This window comes from Melanerpes formicivorus, unplaced genomic scaffold, assembly GCF_026170545.1.
Source record: "Melanerpes formicivorus ecotype bairdi unplaced genomic scaffold, bMelFor1.0.p_v2 SCAF_12, whole genome shotgun sequence".
Lineage (NCBI taxonomy): Eukaryota > Metazoa > Chordata > Aves > Piciformes > Picidae > Melanerpes > Melanerpes formicivorus.
Window position 1 is genome coordinate 8641124 of NW_027142364.1, and position 20156 is coordinate 8661279.

Consider the following 20156-nt stretch of genomic DNA (forward strand, 5'->3'; position numbering starts at 1 on the left):
GTTGTAAAGAAATGGTCATTAGTTTATAGATTTTCCTGTAAACAAGAATCAGCTTCTTGGTTCCCTTTTGCTTCCTGCTTGTATTTTCTTCCTACACTGGCTGAGGAGAACTTCCCCTTATCTCTGCTCTGAAGGCGTAGTCTGTCAACACTCTTTCCTTCCTACTTTAGTGTTGCAATTTAGGTCTGGTGGTGTTTTTTCTCCCTGCTTTCTTTGACAGCTTTTTCTGTCTCTCAAAAAACAAAGGAGACAGAACCTTCTGAAGGTGATTCTCCACAGCAGGACCAATGATACAGTTTGTAAGTCAGACTTTCTGTGATACAAGCACAAAGCTGCTGGACAGAGGAGTGTTTTTAAAAGTTGGCATTGGGACATATCTTAGAAAATTTAATTTCTGAGCCTCCTTCCTGGGCCATTAGAAAAGTACTACCAAGGAGGAAAACATAGCACTTGAATTTTTATGGAATGCATGTTCTAGGTGGAAGCTCTTGGTTTCAGACTGTGGGTTTTAATGAGACATGTCTCTACATGCCTTCCAGAATAGTTGTCTCCAGTTCCACAATGTCACATTGCAGAGATGTTATTTGTTGCTGTGAAATGCAGGTAGCCATGGGGTGGAAATCTGTAGCTGTGTAGTACATCTCAGCTGTGACCTTGGGGTTTGGTTGGTGATGTGCTGAAATGCAGCACGTGGATTTGGAGAGTCGCGTAGCCTGAGCTCTCGTGGTGTAAGTGAGGCAGGGTTCCTCAGAAGTTGTGCCTGGAGCACATTTCTGGCCCAACAGGCTTGAAAGTGAAAAGGGTAATCTTAAAATAAATTCAATATAGGAATGCTGCTCTGACATTAATTTTACTTCTAGATCAAGGTTTTCAATTTTGTAATGGTTCCCACTGAAAAAAACCCCAACCAACCAACATTTGCCAGTGGAAGTGTGAATCTCTACATGAGTGACATGAGTAACTGAAAGCTGCTGCTTATGTGTCACCTGATCCACAGGAGTGCTGCTGGAGTGGATGGCTTGGGAGAAGAGCAGACTGATGTCTGAGAAAAAGGCTCTAAAGGCAAGGGAAGAAGATAACAAAGAATAACCTTATGGGGCAGAGGGGGAGAGAGAAAGCTTTGACTTCTAGAGGTTAACTGGGAGAATTGTAATATGTCGAAAACATGAGAGCAGAGTACCCAGGCTTCTCTTCTGTATTTCATTGCTGTCTCTTGAGGACCAGAACTAAACTAGTGTCTTCTCTAACTGCTGTTCCCTGAATTCAGATTTATTGGTTGCTTTGATCTAAGAATTCAGCAGACTTAGAAGTTTTATTCCTAACCATTCCCAGGACTTCCAGTGGTTCCAACTTTATTGCAAGTTTCACAATATTTGATATTTTCTGTAAAAGTTCAGCTCCAGAGTTCTAGGATTACAAGAAAATCCCTATTTAAAATTGTTCTTCCACTTCAAAGTTGGAGGCAGGGAGCATGTGAAAGCATAAACATTACATTTAAACAGAAAAAAAAACCAAAAAGGCAAATAACTGCACTTTTCCAAGTCCTGCTTAATATGTTGTAATTATTTGTTGAGGGTCTGACTCTTGATTTATTTGCTGTTTGATACTGAAAATTGACATGCTTGATGATGGGGTTTTGTTGTTTTGTTTGTGGGTTGTTTTCTTTTTCCCTTGTGTGTGTGTGACCACCCAGAATCTCCTTGTCTACTCTGTAAAAAGAGGCCTTCAGCGTTGCTGACCAGATGTTTCTTACATATACTGACTTCTTTGGATAGTGTCAAAATGTTTGATGCTTCAGCCAGCAGGTCAGGGTCAGAGATAATGTTGTGTATACAGTTCAGCCTCAGGGTTCTTTTGTTTGCAGATTTGGGTTTGTTGGTTGGGTGGTTTTTTGTTTGTTTTGTTTTGTTTTCCCCCCTCCCCAGCTTGAGTTACCTGACCCCTATTATTCCTGTTCATGTTGAATTAAAGCCATGAAGATATTCAGAGTGCTCCCTCTGAGAATAAGATCATATCGATGTCTGTTAGGGACTTGTCATTAGCCAAGCAAACTGGTAGAACAGAAACAGTGATTGGCTGGAAGATTCTGTGGCACCATTCAGTGTTTGGACAGTAAGGAATTACTCTGAGTAGTCACAACAAATAAACAGGAATAGAAAGGTGTGCCCTGTGCAAGGTGTTCATCTGGGGAGCTGCACAGCTGAAATGTTTCTTCTCCTTCACAGTCCTATTGATTTCAGTTTTTGTTCTTTGCCAGTTCTTCCTTGTGATTTGGTCTCTTTCCCTCACCTCCTCTTCTCTTCATGTTTCCATAGATCTGGTGGCTGGATCCAGAACTGACATATGGCAATGCCAAGCCATTTGTCTTCACACAGGGCCACTCAGTGTGCAACCGGTCTTTCTTCCCCTGCTTTGACACACCAGCAGTGAAATGCACCTATTCAGCTACTGTCAAGGTGAGTGACAGAATGGTTATAAATGGTTCATGGAGCACTTAGCTGCTGTTAACTGCTGAAAGCATGGTGCTGTTGTGTGAGTACATATGATATAAAATGTTAATGGTGACATTTAGTGCTATAAAAAATGCTGGACATTTTAGATCCCTTTCTGGTTCTTGTGCCAGAACTGGTGCAACAGCCACAAAAAACAACTCTGTTGCCTATGGTGCTTGGGTCCTGCCTTCCCCATGCTCAATGACAGAGTAACTGTGAAACCAGTGATGTGAAGAGAGAATTTAGTTGGTCACTTCCAGTAGTGGTTGTTGATGATAATGCTCAACTGTATCAATTCTTGAAACAAAGTTTTATGAAAGCAGCATCATATAATGTTGTGCTTTATGTAGATGAAATAATTTGATATGTGGGCACTTTTGAGGCATAAGGACCCATGCAGTATAAGAGAAGTATTATTTTTGTTTGATATGTTTTCACAGGCTAGGTAGTTTGTGGTATAAAGGCCTCACAGAAATCTTACATTTTGTGTTATTTCATTGGTTTTTAATGTACATCCTCAGGCAGACATGAAAAAACCCAGAGAGATCTGTGGTGTAGTCATTCAGCTGTGATCCATCTAGTGCGTTAATGTGTATGATGTTGATCTTCCAGGCTCCAGCAGGCATACAGGTGTTGATGAGTGCCACCCAAAGTACCTATTTAGAAGAGGAAGGTGTATATCAATTTTACATGGAATATCCAGTTCCTGCCTACCTAGTGGCTCTGGTGGCAGGAGACCTTATACATGCAGATATAGGTCCAAGGTAAGATTTGCAGTGAGTTGATTGAGTTGATTCTGCTTTTTTGTACTTTTGTGCTGTTCTTTGTGCTATGTGTGGTAAATATGTTGAGTAATTGGTAAGAGAACAGTTGGGACTTTGAGCTGTGAGTGTTCAGGGAGTTTGAGGTTTAGTTGGGTGTAAAGAAATTCCTATCATTGCACTGGGAAAGCTATTTCCCTCTCATAAATATTGCATATTGTCCCACGTAGTCATTATGGCGACTTGTCTCATGGCCATCCTCTGAGGGATCTTTGATTATCTGTTGCCATCTATCTATGGAGTGTTAACCTAAAGAAAGCCTGTGTCTGGTGTGAGACCTCTTAGCTCTATTACCATACATGGAAGTGTGGTGAGAAGTCAGGCTATTTTTCCTAAGAGATAATTCAGTTTGCTGAAGTATCACCTGATGTTTTCTGTTTTCTGACAGGAGCAGAGTGTGGGCAGAGCCTTGCCTGCTGCCAACAGCCATCAGCAAGCTTTCTGGCATTGTTGAACGCTGGTTGACTGCTGCAGAGAGTCTGTATGGCCCATATATATGGGGAAGGTGAGTTTAATAGTTCTCCCAGGAATGTCTAATGGGAACAAAATAGAACAACCTTGAAAAGTTATCATGCATTCTCCCTCTGCTAGCAGTGGCAGGACAGGTCAGCCTTTCAGCTGGCAGCACTGCTATAGCTGGAAACAAACTCTGGTGTTTTGTCTCTGCAAGCAGCAGAAAGGACCACGGAGGCACAGTGGTGTTTTGCCTGGTATGGTGGGCAGAAATGCAGGTTTCTAAAAAGCAGATCTGCCCTGAGGAGTGAAGACTTTTCATACTGCAGTTTTTGTAATGCAAGTCCATGCATTTTAAATGTATGGCGGTTTTATTTATCTTAATTATTTTTAGGTACTTGATCTATTTCATAGAATCGTAGAATCGTTCAGGTTGGAAAAGACCCTTGTGATAATTAAGTCCAACCATTGACCCTGCTCTACAAAATTCACCCTTAAACCATATCCTCAAGCACCACGTCTAAACAAGCTTTAAACACATGCAGGGATGGTGACTCAACCACCTCCCTGGGCAGCCTATTCCAAGGTCTGACTACTCTCTGTGAAAAAAAATTTCCTGGTGTCCAGTCTAAACCTATCCTGTTGCAGTTTGAGACCATTTTTGTTGTGGCATGCCTGAGGGTGATGAAATCCTCACTAAGTACAGTTGTTGGTACCCCTAGTCCCTATACCTAACATTAATAATTTCTGAAGTTAAGCTTGACTGTGTATTGAAAGAGAAGGGTTTTGAGTGAACTCTTTAGTTGTTTGGAGGGGAGAAAATGTTTACAAAGGCTTCCTATATTTCTTTGCTGAAGTTAAGCAGGAAGAATGCCTTGTGGTTGTAAGCTTACAAAATGTTGCTTGAAATAATCTGAGAGCATGGCCTAGTGTGCCAGTGCTGATCATTAGTGGAGAACTTTAGAAAGCAAAACAAATAGTGTTGTTGTGTTCTGAAGCAGACAGACTAGAGTCATTTTGCTGACACTGCAAGTACACCAGATCAATGAATTAATTTGATCGCTTCCCAGCCTCTCTCTTTGCTGGGAGACTCTGGGAGCTCGATGCTGTGTATGTGGTAGTGTATGTAGAGTAAACTTAGTGGTCCTGGCTCATAGGTAGAAAACTTGTGATAAATTTATGTGTGTGAAGGGAGCATGATGCTTCTGGGCAGTGCAGGGTTTTCTGTACATGAAGAGACTGTCTTGTCAATATGTCCAAATATGTACAGCTTGTTGGCCAACAGAACAAACTCTGTGATTCCCTGACCAGAAAAATTAGGCACAACTGGTCTAGAAAGTTGGTTCCTAAAGTCATAAAAGTGTCATAAGAATCTTCCTTACCAAAAAAAAAAAGGTTGCTGTGTGTGTCTCTTGAATTCAGCTGTGGTTTACACATCTCCTTTCTCCTCTTTGTCTTCTCTCTCCCTAATTTTAGATATGACATTGTTTTTCTTCCTCCCTCCTTCCCAATTGTTGCCATGGAAAACCCATGCCTGACCTTTATCATCTCTTCCATTCTGGAGAGCGATGAGTTTTTGATCATTGATGTGATTCATGAAGTTGCCCACAGCTGGTTTGGAAATGCAGTCACCAACGCTACGTGGGAGGAGATGTGGCTGAGCGAGGGGCTCGCCACGTACGCGCAGCGCCGGATCACCACCGAGACCTATGGTATCGATGCAGAAATGTTCCTCCTTACGCTGTGTCTAGCCAATAATGGAGAGTTGGCTGCATAGAGTATTTGCCTTAGGAGCTCTGAAGTCTGTAGGGAGGTGTTTGTTTTTCTTTTTTTGATCATTTATTGAACACACACCCCACTTCCTCCACCAGCAGCACTTACACACACGCATCCCCAGAGCACTTGAACGCGCACACACGCCACGGCCTCATACTTTGTGTTGGGCATCTTAGATGTTTAGACTCTGGCATTGTCTTGGCTTTGAGTGGAATCAATACCTGATAAAGTAATGGGGGCTTTGGGTGAGGTGTGTTAGCACAGCATTGTAAGGGTATTTGTAGGAACTTTGGAACTACTATTAGGTGTTCACACGTCAGAATATGTGAGCAGACGATGCTTCAAAGAAAGACGTAAGAAATCTTACCACGGTTACACTGTGAAATACCTATCCTCTGAATAAGTATCTTTCTAATCCTGATCAATTAGTAGTTACCTACTCTTGGAAAGAGCACTTAGGAAGTGCAGATCTACATAGCTGTCTTTTCATCTGCTTGAGGCTTCCTGTAGAATTGTACAGCCCTGCCTTTGCTTTTGTCAGTGAATTTCATAGGCCAATTGTATGGTACTGTCTTTAGAATATGTATGTAGTAAATCATTCCTACTGCTTTTCAATTTAACTGGATTTTTATCAAAGTGAATACTGGGAGCACACACTTCTCTAGTTTGTGCTGTTACGCTCTCAAAAGCCTGTGGTGTGTGTATATTCTCATGTATCCACTGTCTTGGAAAGATTCCTGGAAATGTTGGCAGTGAGAGTGTTTAGAAGGATGCCTTGGCTTTTATTCATGTATATTGTTGTTTCTGGAGGTGAGCTGATGATAATGAAGTTTAGGTAAAATGCTCTGAGAGCATATGGAGATGTTAGAATGTTTGTTATGTAACTTTGAAAGCTGTTGCGTCTTGAGTAATTCTCAGTGCTTAGGACTGTTCTTAGAAGTTGCACTGTATTACACATAGCATTGGTATGAGTGGATCAGAAGGTACTGATGTGTTCTGTATCCCATTGTAGTCTGTCTCTCTGACCTAGGATGAAATCCCTGCTGATTTTGGTCTGTTTGCTTAAAATTTAGAACTGGTTATTTCAAGAAGCAATGGTTCAAGAAACTAAGAAATGCCTTTTCCTGTGCCATTCTTTAGAAAGCTCTTTTTGCCTTCTGTTTTGTTTCTAAGATAAACCTCTGATCTAAATCTTGCAATTTCTGACATTTCCACAGTATCTCCAGCTGTTAATAAAAAGGCAGCTTTGTAATGATATTGTTTACAGCAATTGGAGTCTTCTAACTACCACACCTCTTGGATCTTGCTTAATTCTCCTCCTTTAGCTTGAAGGAATTGCCCTTAACATGAGCTGTCCTGGTTCTTGCTTTCCCCTGTGAAGCATACCTGCCCCTTTCTCTGCCAGTACAAGTTCTTCTATCTTCCAAATACATTTTGGTTCTTAATTCTCATGTTGCTTATTTCAAATTCCTGTGTACATACAGTGAAACTCTGAGGTTGTAGCTATGTAACAAGCCCTATCACTGAAGACTCAGCAAAGAAAACCAAAGTGTTAATAGCGCTGGATGTTGAAGATCTGAACCTGAAAATCCATTTTCCACAGTGTTTTGCATTTGCAAGGGCATAGAAAAGATCTCTGTTGAGTTTCCAATGTAATACAGCTAGCTTGGCTTGAAAACAGGAATGCTCTACACTGCGGTTAAAATAGAAGGAGTAGCCTACCCAAGTCACAGCTGTAAAATAAGTCCTAATGGGTAGAAGGTGACAACTGTATGATACCATATGGGTTGGATGAAAAAAAAAGCTTAAAGAGTCACAGGACCTGTAATATACCAACTAAATCTAATCCTTTGCCATTTTCACCCGAGAGGGGACATTCCCTTAGTAACACCCTTGGCACTGAATTGTGTGTCGGCTCTTCCACCAGTGACAGTACTTTTTTTGTAGCACTTGATTGCGCCTTGAAAGTTACCTGTACAATACTTATTCCATTGGTGCTCTGTTTTTCTTGTAAGAACTGATAAGATGATGTCCAGGATGTAAACTTAAGCACAGTTTTCATGCTGCTTGGTATTTCTCCTCAGCCTGCTGCAGAACTGGCAGAGTAAATGCAGCCTTTTAAGTTCTGGATTTTTTGCACTTGAATTTCTCTGCCATTCCATTACTTGATTTTGTCTCATTGTTGTGTCCTTTACACCTTTGGTAGCTTTTATTTTGTACCTGTGCTAGTTCTGCACAGGTCAGGTTTTGCCAGTCATTTTCCCACAACTAATAAGTTTCTTTCTGAGGTAGGAGCTGCCTTCACATGTTTGGAGACTGCATTCCGCCTTGATGCTCTCCACAGACAGATGAAGCTCCTTGGAGAAGACAATCCAGTCAGCAAGCTTCAGGTTAAACTGGAGCCAGGTATTGCTTTTGGCTGAAGCTGCTGTACACAAAACTCTGTATATTGATGCTGGAATGTAGACTAAAAACTAGAGTAATTTGTGCATAACCTTTCTAAAAGAAAGAAAAAAGAACTGCAGGCTTTTAAACCAGTCTAAAAGTAAATAAGGAAATTTACCTTGAAGTTTTTTCAAACTTGGCTAACTCCCCTCTAGAATTCCTGTCTAAGAAGAGATCAGACAGTATAAACAGAGTATGAAAAACTGCCTTGAAAGCTGTGAGGTTTTGAGCTACTTAGTATGTAAAATAAAGTAGTTGATAATGATGTCATATATTACATATAGAATCATAGAATGATCTGGGTTGGAAGGGACCTCCAAAGGTCATCTAGTCCAACCCCCTCTGCAGTCAGCAGGGGCAACCTCAACTAGATCGGGTTGCCCAGAGCCCTGTCAAGTCTCACCTTCAACATTTCCACAGATGTGGTCCCAGCCACCTCTCTGGGCAGCCTGTTCCTCTGCTCTTAAATTGTTCCTCTTTTTATGTTTTCATTGAAGAACTATATGTGTAAGCATCAGCATGCAGATAAATGTAGGTATTTGTTCTCCTGCTGAGTGAGCAACACAGGTGTTTGGTTATCCCTTGAGCCAGGTATGCATTTGCACTCCAGCATTATGCTTCACTGATAATTCTTTAGTTCTGGGTTCACCATGGGAGGTGTGAAGCAATCTTCAACCTAGATGATACTTAAAAAACAACCTAAAATGCAACTGGAGATGATATTGGAACCAGATGAAATGATAAAGCACATGTTGGAAGTCTCAAAAAAGGAAGAAGTTGTGATTACTTTATACTGCTATCTTCAAACATTTGTGATATGGTAATTCCCTGAGTTTGGCACCAAAAGAAAAATGTCTTGAATTTCCAGGTGTGTCTTCAGTGACTTCTCATTTAAGTGACTTGTGCCATTGGAAATCAATACTTAGCTTACAATTACTGAGGTTTTTTTAGGTTTTCAGACTGTGTTTGGACTGCTTCTATTTAATTTACTTCACTAAATTAAGTGTACTGACAATAGGCTCATTTTGGTTTTAAGTCACTATGTCTTGACTCCCTGATCTCCAAAGGATCTGTATACTTGAAAGGGTTAGAAATTAGTGTTCTCATCAGTGTGTCTTACAGCATTGTTGTCTTCTCCTTTCAGGTGTAAATCCTAGTAATTTAATGAACCTCTTCACCTATGAGAAAGGATACTGCTTTGTTTACTACCTGTCACAGCTCTGTGGTGACCCAAGACACTTTGACTCCTTCCTAAGGGTGAGTATGAGTAAGGATGTGTTTCTCTTGAGGTTTAGAGCTGCTTTAGGCTTGGTTTGGGTTTTGTTTTTGTCTTATTTTTCCAGGTTTTGTCATGGTAGGTAATGAATGGGGGTAAACTTTAAAGATGGAAGAATGGTGTGGACCCTGCCTGTCAACCTAAATGATTCTTTCTGTGAGATTTCTCTTAAATGATTGTGCTTGTGCTCTTTTTCTCAGATTCTGAGCTTATGGGTTATTAAATACAGAGTAGTGATACATTTTTGTTACCTTTTGTTCTCTGCTCCAAATAATTGGGAAACTGTTCCAGCATAGATAGTCTGTGACTGTATGGTATTAAAAGGTATTGAGCTTGTGGGTTTTTTTTCCAGCCGGGGTGGCAAAGGGCATGGTTTCCAGTATTGGAACAGGTTTGGCTCCTCGAAGCACATTTGCAAAATCTATAGAAAATTAAGTCAGTTATTGACTGGTTACTGAAAATGGCACAACTCACTGCCTTTTCTTTTTGCTGCATGCATGTTTTTCATCTCCTCTTCCCATTTATTGCCCATTCCATCTTTCTCTTTATTCCTCTGAGTTCTTTAGTCCATAATCTATCAGTGGATATACAGTGGCCAGTTGTGTTCTGTTGTTTCACCAGTGCTGAGTATAAGGAAACCTTCCTGCCCTTGATTTATTTATGTATCTGTGAAATGTATCAGAAGAGCCCTGTACTCAGCTGTCAAATGTATTTGCAACTACTCAATTTTTTTCTTGTTATGGTGCTTTTGTCTTCTCAGGGGATGGAAAGCACTTGTTCTCACTTTCCCATCTCTACTTTTTCATTGCATGAAATGCTTTTACATCCAAAGGAAGCCGTCGTCCTCCTAATCATAATTTATCCTTTTTACTATTTCAGGCCTACATTGAGAAGTACAAATTTACCAGTGTTGTGGCTCAAGATCTTCTGGATTCCTTCCTGAATTTTTTTCCAGAGCTGAAAGAGCAATGTGTTGAGAGCAAAGCAGGTAGGAAATTTACTTAGTTAACTGTAAACACTGTAGAAAATCTGGATGGTAAATTTTGTGCTTGGCTTGGATGATGTACAGGAAAATGCTAAGGGGAACAGAATGCTTTAGTAGCAGCCAAGTGTTTATGGTAGGAATGGTTGTGGTGATTTGTTGTTATTGCCTCCATGTAGAGGAATGAGAACATCTTAAATTGCAAACAATTTTGGCATTAATTAGTTGAGTGGCCCTCAGTTAACTTTCTTATTAACTCAGCTTTGACACTGCAGGCACAATAATCAGTGCATGTGGAATTTCTAGGTGCTCAAATATAAGGAAATGGTGAACCCACTTTGAAATTTCACAGAAGTGTTCAGGTTGGAAAAGACCCTCAGGATCACCAAGTCCAACTGATAACCCTGCTCTACAAAGTTCACCCCTAAACCATATTGCCAAGCGCTGTATCTAAATGACCTTTAAATGTATCCAGGACTGGTGACTCAACCCCCTCCCTGGGCAGCCCATTCCAATCCCTGACCACTCCTTCTGTGAAGATTTTTTTCCTACTGCCCAGTCTAAACCTATGCAGTCATAGCTTGAGGCCATTCCCTCTTGTTCTATCACTAATTACCTATGAGAAGAGACCAGCACCAGCCTCTCCACAATGTCCTTTCAGGTAGTTGGAGAAAAGATGCCTTGAAAACTGTAACTTTTTTCAAGGTCCTAACCATGCATATAAAATCTTTACCATAATGTTTCACTCTACCTTATATCCCCTGTTTATAGCTGTTGGGAGATTTGTCTGTAATCTGCTAGCTGTTGTTAGCCCACCTGCTTCAATAAACTAATGTGATCCTGCCCCATATCCATCCTTGCAAGTTATCACTGAACCCATTGGTCCATTGAAACCAGACTGGCAGGGGAATACAGCTGCCAGAGGATACTGGGTTCCTACAGCTTTGTGGAGAGATGCAGATATGTGAGTGTACTGTGGGAGAAGCTGCAGCATGAGCTCAGTGGTTGTATGTTGTGTTTGGCCCAATATCTGGCTAATGAGTTAACCACAGCACGTGCTGACTTTTGCCCAGCTATTATTTAGGGGATGCAGAAGAGAGGAGTTTTAGGGTAGATGGTGTGGAATGAGAAGCATTGCCAAGTGTTGGGAAAGTGCTGAGGTGGTAAAGGGTCAAGGGGAAGAGCTCTTTTGGAAACTAGGCTCTGCTTGCTCCATTTTGCTTGTGGGTAGGAGGAGTTTAATCAGCCTGCTTGTCTCCTCTTTCTTTTTTATTTTGATCTCTGTTTATGTAATGAAGCAGGTTTCCCCCTTATTCCTCAGTCTTACTCAAGATTCTGAGAAAGTAAATTGCATGCATAAAAAAAATCCCACCTTATATTAAAGCATAGTTTGATCATGGACACTTGCTAGCCTGGCTCTCTTAAGAGCACATGTGATTCTTGTACTTACTCACTGTAATGCTGGGCTCTAGAAAACTCATGGTTATATTTGGAGAAGTGTTGCTGGCACTCATCCAGGTGTAGCATAGGTTAGCCCTGTGAGGCTGCTAAGACTGTTACATTGCTGTAACTAGAGGTTGGTCTGATTTACTCTTGTTAGAGCTTCTTAACTCTGTTAGAAGCAGTCCTGGACCTTGAGGCAGGCAAGCCACCTGCAGAGACTCCTGCTTGACCTTTTTGATGCTTCTCCTTCCAGGACTGGAGTTTGAACGTTGGCTCAATGCTACAGGACCTCCATTAGCAGAGCCAGATTTATCTCAGGGATCCAGTCTGACCAGACCAGTAGAGATGCTCTTCAAACTCTGGACCACAGAGCCTCTGGACTCTGTTGCTGCTGCCAGCAGCGCTGACCTCACTAAATGGAGAACGTTCCAAACTGTGCTCTTCTTGGACAGATTGCTGGATGGGTCCCCACTGCCACATGGTAAGTACTGCATCAGGATAGCAGAAAAGTGTTCCTGAAATAATTAATCACATTCTAAAGAGCCCTACACCTCACTGATGTTAACATTCATGTAGAGTCAGGTTGGATGGGGCTGTGAGCAGCCCAATCTAGTAAAGATGCCTGTGGCATGGGGGTTGAACTAGATGATCTTTGAAAGTCCTTTTCAACCCAAACTATTCTACAATTCTATGCTTTTTATGAAGGGAGGTTGTAGCCAGGAGGGGGTTGGTGTCTTCTCCCAGGCAATCAGCACCAGAACAAGAGGACACAGTCTCAGACTGCACCAGGGGAGACTTAGGCTCAAGGTGAGGAGAAAGTTCTTCACAGAGAGAGTTGTTAGCTGTTGGAATGGGCTGCCCAGGGAGGTGGTGGAGTCAACATCATTGGAGGTTTTCAAGAGGGGACTAGATGTGGCACTTGGTGCCATGGTTTAGTAGTCATGGGGTCTTGGGAGACAGGTTGGACTTGATGATCCTTGAGGTCTTTCCCAACCTTATTGATTCTATGATTCTGTCTGTTATTCTCTGATGACCCTCAAACCTGACAAAATAGATCACAGTTCTTCTCTGTGTGTGTGCTCTCTTCAGAGGTGATAAAAAAGCTTTCAGAATGTTACTCCTCTCAGCTGGACTCCATGAATGCAGAAATCCGCATCCGCTGGCTGCAGATTGTAGTCCGAAATGACTATTATCCAGACCTTTACAAAGTCCGTCGCTTCTTGGAAAACCAGGTACTAAGTGCTGGATTAAAATCACTGCACTTCTCAGTGCATGAGACGTGTGCATGAGACATGCGACGTGAAAGACCTTGGAACTTCTGCTTCCTGGCCAAGTGTAGACCAGGTGTGTTGCGAAGGGGCTGAGCATGGCTCACCTGCTAGCGGGTGGGGAGGAACGGGCAGATGGAATTTGAAATGCCTACAGATAATCTCTGCTTTTCTAGCCTCACTCAACATCCTTGTCCCAGCTCTGCCCACTGCTTTTTTTTTTTGTGTTGCTTTGTAGCAGCCCTGGCTTTTCCAGACCAGAAACTTTCACACTACTAAATCATGTGATTGTTTGAATATTTACACTTCAGGGAAGGCTAGGGTTCATCGAATCCCTTTCAGTAATTTACTGTGCAGGAGCAAAAGCTTAATGCATGTGTTCACTGTGGCCTCTTCTCCTTGACCTTTTAAAAACAGTTCTGTTATTCATGGAAGTAGGTCATCCTTGAGAACAAGTGTTTTTTGTTATCATTCATAAAAATCTTTGCATTAAACTTATGTAGAATAGACTCTGCTGTCTTTTGAAGAAAGGTGTTGCTTGTTTCCAGTCTGAAGTCATTCAGGGTGTTGGAGTGTAGCTGTAGAAGAGGTGAACCTCTTGGCTGTTATTGAAGTGATACTATCCAGTCTTCCTTTTTTGCAGATGTCTCGGATGTACACAATTCCACTTTACGAGGACCTTTGCACTGGCACCCTCAAGTCTTTTGCCTTAGAAATTTTTTGCCAGACCCAAAACCAGCTGCACCCCAATTTGCGGAAAACCATCCAACAGATCTTATCACAGGGCTTGACTCCACTTCCTGCCATAAACACTACAGCAGTCACTACAGACACACCAGCAATGGTGCTGGAGGACAAAGTCTCAGAGGCCACAAATGGTGCCATTTCACTCAGGGATGTTAATGTGTCTGCTTAGATCACCAGCTCATGCCAGCCATGAAGCTTGAAAATGAGGACAGAACAGAGGAAAGAGACCAAGTGTCGCCTCCTTTCCCTCAGCGCATCAGCTGCGGTGTGTTGTAACTGGATTTCTCTCCCAAAACACAAAGCATATGTGCCTTCAAGTATCCAGCATGTGACACTGCCAGGTTCCAGAGATCTCCTTCAGCTGTGGGATGGATATTTTGATTCAGTTTATACTGGGCAGGGATGCCTGGGCAATTGCTTCTCCATGGAAAGTGGCTAGTTGCCTTTCCTGAGGCTCTTCTGGATGGTTTATCCAAGTATGTTGTTTGGTGGAGTTTGTTTGGGGTTTTTTTTTGGTTGTGTGGGTTTTGTTTGTTTGTTTGTTTTCTTTTCTTTTTTCTATCTGAGTCCACTAAAGCATGTCCTGCTTGCTGTGTGTATGTTGCTGGGGACTGTATATGTGTCAGGCCACCATTATCCTGATATTTGGGCTGAAGTTCTGCAAGGGAGAGACTCAGGAATTCTCCATGGCAGCATGTTGTGATTTGGGAGGTAGGGAACTAATGCTTAAATAATTAAGAAACTAATTTTAAATAGCTCCTGTTTCCCCCTGCCTCCAGGGGACTAAACAATAATGATGTGGTTGTGAGGTTTTTTTATATATATAAAATGGATTTTTTTATATATATAAAATGACAAGGAAACCTTGTTGTGATGAATTCGAAATCCTTCTACAGTTAGCCTTACCCACAGATTTCCCTTTGCACTCAATGGAACAAGCAATAATGAAAAGTGTAGGCTCAAAATTTGAAAAAAAAAAAAGTTAAATTTAGGTCCCCAAATCCCATTAATTCTGGTACTAGCAGGATGCCTAGATCTTTTTAACTATTTTGACAAGTCTAGCTGCAACTTTTCTTAATGTGTTAGGATGTGTATCACATGCATTCATTGGATACACTGTGTGTCTTCTGTCCTTTTGGAAGACAGAAAGGACATTTATTATCAGGACCTTTAATTAATTTTTTTTTTTAAAGATCTCTAGCATATATTGGGCCTCTCAGTCAACCATGGAGTCATCCATGCTAACATTTTACTGCCTCGAGTAACATCTGCTTGAATAACAGTTGCCGTGTGGTATGATAGCCTGAAGGAAGCGCCCTCTTTCTCAAATGCAAAACTTTTAAGCCCTTCTTTACCTGAGTCTGTTTTCTGACTTCTAGTGGTGGTAGGATGCCATTTCATTTATGCAGCATACAATTTCTCTTCATCACTGGCCAGCCACATGAGATGGGGAGGTGCTCTGCTCTGTCTGTGCCGTGTAGTCTCAGGAAGCTGAGGGCAGAGCATTGCGGAGTGCAGGTCATGGTTCTTAGACTCTGTGCCACATTCATTTTAATGTCTGGGAACCTGTGGTGCCTCTTAGAGAGCTCCCACGAAGCATCTCTGAGCTGATGTATCACCAGAATTGAGGACTAGTTTGAATAAAAGGTGAAATATTTGGAAGAGGCTCAGCTAAAGGAGATAATGAGAGAGAAACTTCCGTGATTTTGGGCAAATTGTAGCCCTCCTGTGGGGATCTGCATAGCACAGGGAGAGAGGAAATTCGGGAGATTATTTTTTTTTCCCCCCACCAAAAGTATCTGTTTACACCCATGTGTGGATGGGGACTTAGGTGCTGTTACCAGATCTGCATTTTCTGGCTTTAAATTAATTTGGACTTCACCGTGGCCTTAGCCTGGGCTGAACTGGGATAAAGCAATAATAAACTCAGGCCTTTGTAGTTTTCAAAATGGGCCATCAGCATTGCTGGCTTCAGAACTCCAAGCTCTGCTCTTTGCTCCTTGAATGGGATTATCCTTTTCATTCTGTTTTATTTTCCCAGAGAGTATGGAGAATGGTGTTTTCTATACAAACCTCTTTCCTTTTGATTTGTTACTCTATTGAAAGAGATTTGTGCAAGCTAACTTCCCACTTCCTGAGTTGCCGCTGTTGGTACTGCGTCTCCTGAACCCACTGCTAGCAGCAGCAGCCTGGCCAAGACCAGTAACCACTAGCATCTTTTGGAACCCCCAGCCTCTGTTTTAACACATTCTATTTTGTGGGAGAATGTATGTGACCCTGGTGGGAATTTTTAATTTACTTGGATGCCTTATGATGATTGTCAAATTAAACTCAGCTTTGTGACAAGTGCAGCCTTCTGGGCAGTTTTTTGGCGTCCCTGCTATAGACACGTGGAAGAGCTAACTTGGTACACTGGCTTTGCTTTGTCCTTTTCTGGAGTGCAGCACAGAGGGACTTTGGAAGCTATTTAAAAGCTGCACAGCAAGAAGTTGGAGAGGTGGCAAAAGCAAATAATCAAAAGTAAATATTACCTATTGTTACTGCAGATCAGCTGGGAGTTTGTATAAACATGCACCAGAACAGGGAAATGCTGCCTGAACGTAATAGACTCTTTTCCTGATTAAAGAACATGAGGTCTAAGTGTTTCTGCTCTCATCTCTGTGAGATCTCATCAGATGGTTGTTTTTGTGAGGCAGATTCTCTGAAACACAAAAGCAGAGCAAGATGTGTTGAAGGTATTCCCTGTGTTGTCCTTCAGGTGCTTTTGTACCCTCGTGCAAGCAAGAAGTGCATTTTTATTTTGAGGAGAAGAAAAAAATCGGCAGCAAGTTTGGAGATAAGCTGCCTTTTGTTGACACAAAATAAATTAATGCTTCAGGCTACTTTCTGTCTTGATTTGTAGCAGGCTTCACATTGACAGGGAAATTAGACTGAGATTAAATGGAAATTATTTATTTGCCTTTTGTTTGGTATGTTCATTTGGGATCCGTTAGAGTAAGATGAATACCGCAAATGGGTTTTATTTAAGCAGATGCCAAGAGATGGAGTTACCTTCTTGATTTTGAAAATGAAGACTTTTTATTTGATTGCAGCCTTGAGCACGGTGACATGGGATCTAGAAATACTACTTGTGGAAAAGCTCTGAGGAGCCAAACCCTTTAATAAAATGGAATATTAATAGCAATTTTTTAGCAGTTGATCACCACGTCGGTCGGTCAACACTTTAGGTGTGATTCTCATTAGCTACATGTACTACTCTGTTAAGTTTGTATCAGTGATTTTGCTGCTGTGGTCCATTGCTTGATCATAGAATCATAGAATGGTCTGGGTTGGACCTCCAAAGGCCATCTAGTAAGCAGGGACATCCTCAGATGAGATGTCCTCAGATCAGGCTGCCCAGAGCCCTGCTGAGCCTCAGCTTGAATATCTCCAGAGGTGGAGACTCTACCACCTCCCTGCACAACCTGTTCTAGTGTTCTACCACCCTCATAGTAAAGAACCAGTTCCTAACATCCAATCTAAATCTGCTCTTCTCTAGTTTGAAGCCATTGTCCCTTGTCCTATCACTGTAGGCCTTTGTAAACAGTGTGTCTCTATCCTTCTTGCAGGGCCCCCTTCAGATACTGGAAGGCTGCTATTAGGTCTCCTTGGAGCCTCCTCCTAACCAAGAACAGTTCTAGCAATCATCTCAGACACTGTGATGAACCAACATTTTCTTGTGTTCTCACACTGCAGTGACCTTGGCCATTGAATTTCTCAGATAAAACAGGATGTCTATACTGAGCACATGTGCTGCACAATTCACTTAGGTCAAGTGCACTTCTTCAGTCTTATCTCCAGACAAACACAAACAGAGAAAGCAAAGAGCACAATACAGCCAGCCCCTGTAAACTACAAGACACATGTTTTCACACTTTGTACTATAGATTGTTAAGGGCTTAAAGCCATTCTGACCAGAATATCAGACTTTGTCTATAAAAGAAACCACAGCAGAAACCAATGTGAGGGTTTATCAAGCCACTCTCCCCTGAGACACAGAATTATTTTTCTGTTAGAAGGACCCAATTTAAATGACAACAAATTTGTTAAAGGTCCAGGTAAGCTCTAGCTTTTGAATACATGCATTCCTAAAACTGAATACATGCATTCCCAAAACCGCAGACCTAATTTCTAGTTTGGGTTTGTCTATTTTCAGTTTTCACCTCTTGAAGCTACTGCTTTGTGAAACGAGCTGCTTACTGTTACTAACCTCTTTCCCATGTAAGTACCTCTTAATTCTTAAAGGAAACACACTGAACTGTTTGCTCTCTTGCTGCAAGGTATGTCTTCCACACAACATGTATTGCTTTAGCTCTGGGGTGGAGCATGATGTTTCAGGATCCTTTTGAAGTGGAAATTGCACACTTTCTCAAAGACTGCCTCACATGCTGCTGTGCATTCTGCACCAACTTAAATGCACGACATTTATAACAATTTCTTTCAATCCTGGTTTTTCATTAATCCCAGTAATGATTTGGGAACCAGTTAGATATGTCTTAAAAGGACGTGGCAACCTTTTCTTTTATAGATAAAAGAGTGTAGAAAAACTATTCCATACTCTGCAGGTGACTTCAATCTATACAGAGGGAGACTAGATGGCTGCATTGAATGATAGTGCTTGTGTCACCACTTCACCTCACTCCTTCTTTATGTGCATGCACTTTCTGCACTGAAAAATTAGATTTCTGAATGAGAGGTCAAGAGAATTAGGAGTATGTTGAACATAGTGTGCTGCTGTGTGCCCCTCAAGGAAGATGTTCTAATATACTGAAAACAAATCTAAAATTTAAGAAATGGCATTAATGGGTTTTGCAGAGCATTAGACACCTTTCCAGAGGTGTACTTCCTGAGATCCAGGGTCTTGAGTGAAAGGTTATAGGAAAGAGTGGGAAATATTCTTAGTAGTCACATGATTTATTGGATAGTGTCACAAGGGTTAAGTCATAACAACTGGTTGACATTCCAGGTGTATGACCCTAGGTGTATGACCGTAGGTTTATGACCTAGGCAAGCATCAGCTATATGCATTGTTTGAATTTTGGGGTCTGGTATCACCTTGTGATTCCTGCACTAGTTTCTGGTGAAAAAGAAACTGACAGGCATTGTGTGGGTGTGCTTTTGAGAACTGTTGAAGTTCACCACAGGGGCAGCTGCTCTCAGCCCATTCACAAGCACCATTCCTTCAGCTGGAGTTTGTTTTGCTTCTTAAATAAAGTAAGGACCTTTTCACAAACTGAGACAAATAAATATGCCAATTAGCAGATGGCTATGCCTTATCCTTTAGGTATGGTAGAACTTCCTTTTAATACAATGACCATAGCAGATACTGGAGTTCAGTCGAATGTTCTCTCGAAGGTAATTGTAGTGAAATACAAGTAGCTGTTTAGAGTTTCTAACCTTACTTACTGTTCAAGTTTCTAAACATCTGATCTTAATCTCCTTTGTAAGATAGCTGTCCTTTAGCATAGCTATGTTAATGAGATGAGAAGTGCCCCCTCTGAGGTTTGTATTCTGACAGTAATATTCCATTTGGGTTGTGTTCCAAGCCAGGTTGGATGGGGGCTCGAGCAACCTGATCTAGTAGAACCGTGGCATTTGGTTGGAACTAGATGATCTTTAAGGTCCCTTCCAACGCAAGCCATTCTGTGACACAGATGAGAGCAGTACTGTTCTTCAGACAGAGGCCTTTTTTCCCTGTTTCCCTCCCCCAACAGACCTCTCCTGTGTCAGCTTGCACACAGCCTGAACAGCTGCAGGCCTTGCTTGAGCTGCAGACAAGAGGAGTCATTCTTACTGATGGCAGTGTTTCCTCTACTCCTGAAAGGGTCAAGACTTGAACGTAGAAAGTCTTGTTTGTTGATTGAATTTGCTGTATGCAGGGGAGAAGTCTTACGTCTGTCCAGTGAGCATAAGCAAGGGACAGAGAACGGCAATGGTTGGGCAGATACTGCAGTGACCCATCAGTATTTCCACTCTGCTAAGGTGTGGGTTTGAGAGGAGGATTCCTGCACTGGTTTCTGGTGAAAAGGAAACAGGCAAGTGTATCTGTGGATTGCCTTTAATTTAGACAACCTCTCTACCCAAGGACCCTGTGATGTAGCCCTTAGACTCAAAATCATAGACTCATAGAATCAGTAAGGTTGGAAAAGACCTCAAAGATCATCAAGTCCAACCTGTCACCCAAGACCTCGTGACTACTAAACCATGGCACCAAGTACCACGTCCAATCCTCTCTTGAACACCTCCAGGGACGGTGACTCCACCACCTCCCTGGGCAGCACATTCCAATGCCTAACAACTCTCTGTGAAGAACTTTCTCCTCGCCTCGAGTCTAAACTTCCCCTGGTGAAGCTTGAGACTGTGTCCTCTTGTTCTGGTGCTGATTGCCTGGGAGAAGAGACCAACCCCCTCCTG

General features: G+C 41.9%; 1 protein-coding gene across 2 annotated transcripts in view; it reads left to right on the forward strand.

Moving 5' to 3' along the window:
* Window positions 1-16585, forward strand: part of ABCC5 (ATP binding cassette subfamily C member 5) — a 77429-nt gene extending 60844 nt beyond the window's left edge. For both annotated transcript variants that reach the window (XM_068145173.1, XM_068145171.1), the window contains 10 exons: window positions 2316-2456; window positions 3105-3256; window positions 3702-3818; window positions 5243-5478; window positions 7835-7948; window positions 9132-9244; window positions 10143-10251; window positions 11942-12169; window positions 12778-12920; window positions 13600-16585. In XM_068145173.1, the coding sequence (XP_068001274.1) occupies window positions 2316-2456; window positions 3105-3256; window positions 3702-3818; window positions 5243-5478; window positions 7835-7948; window positions 9132-9244; window positions 10143-10251; window positions 11942-12169; window positions 12778-12920; window positions 13600-13872 (1626 nt within the window). In that variant the 3' untranslated portion in view covers window positions 13873-16585. The remainder of the gene's footprint in view (window positions 1-2315; window positions 2457-3104; window positions 3257-3701; window positions 3819-5242; window positions 5479-7834; window positions 7949-9131; window positions 9245-10142; window positions 10252-11941; window positions 12170-12777; window positions 12921-13599) is intronic.
* Window positions 16586-20156: the final 3571 nt, after the last annotated feature.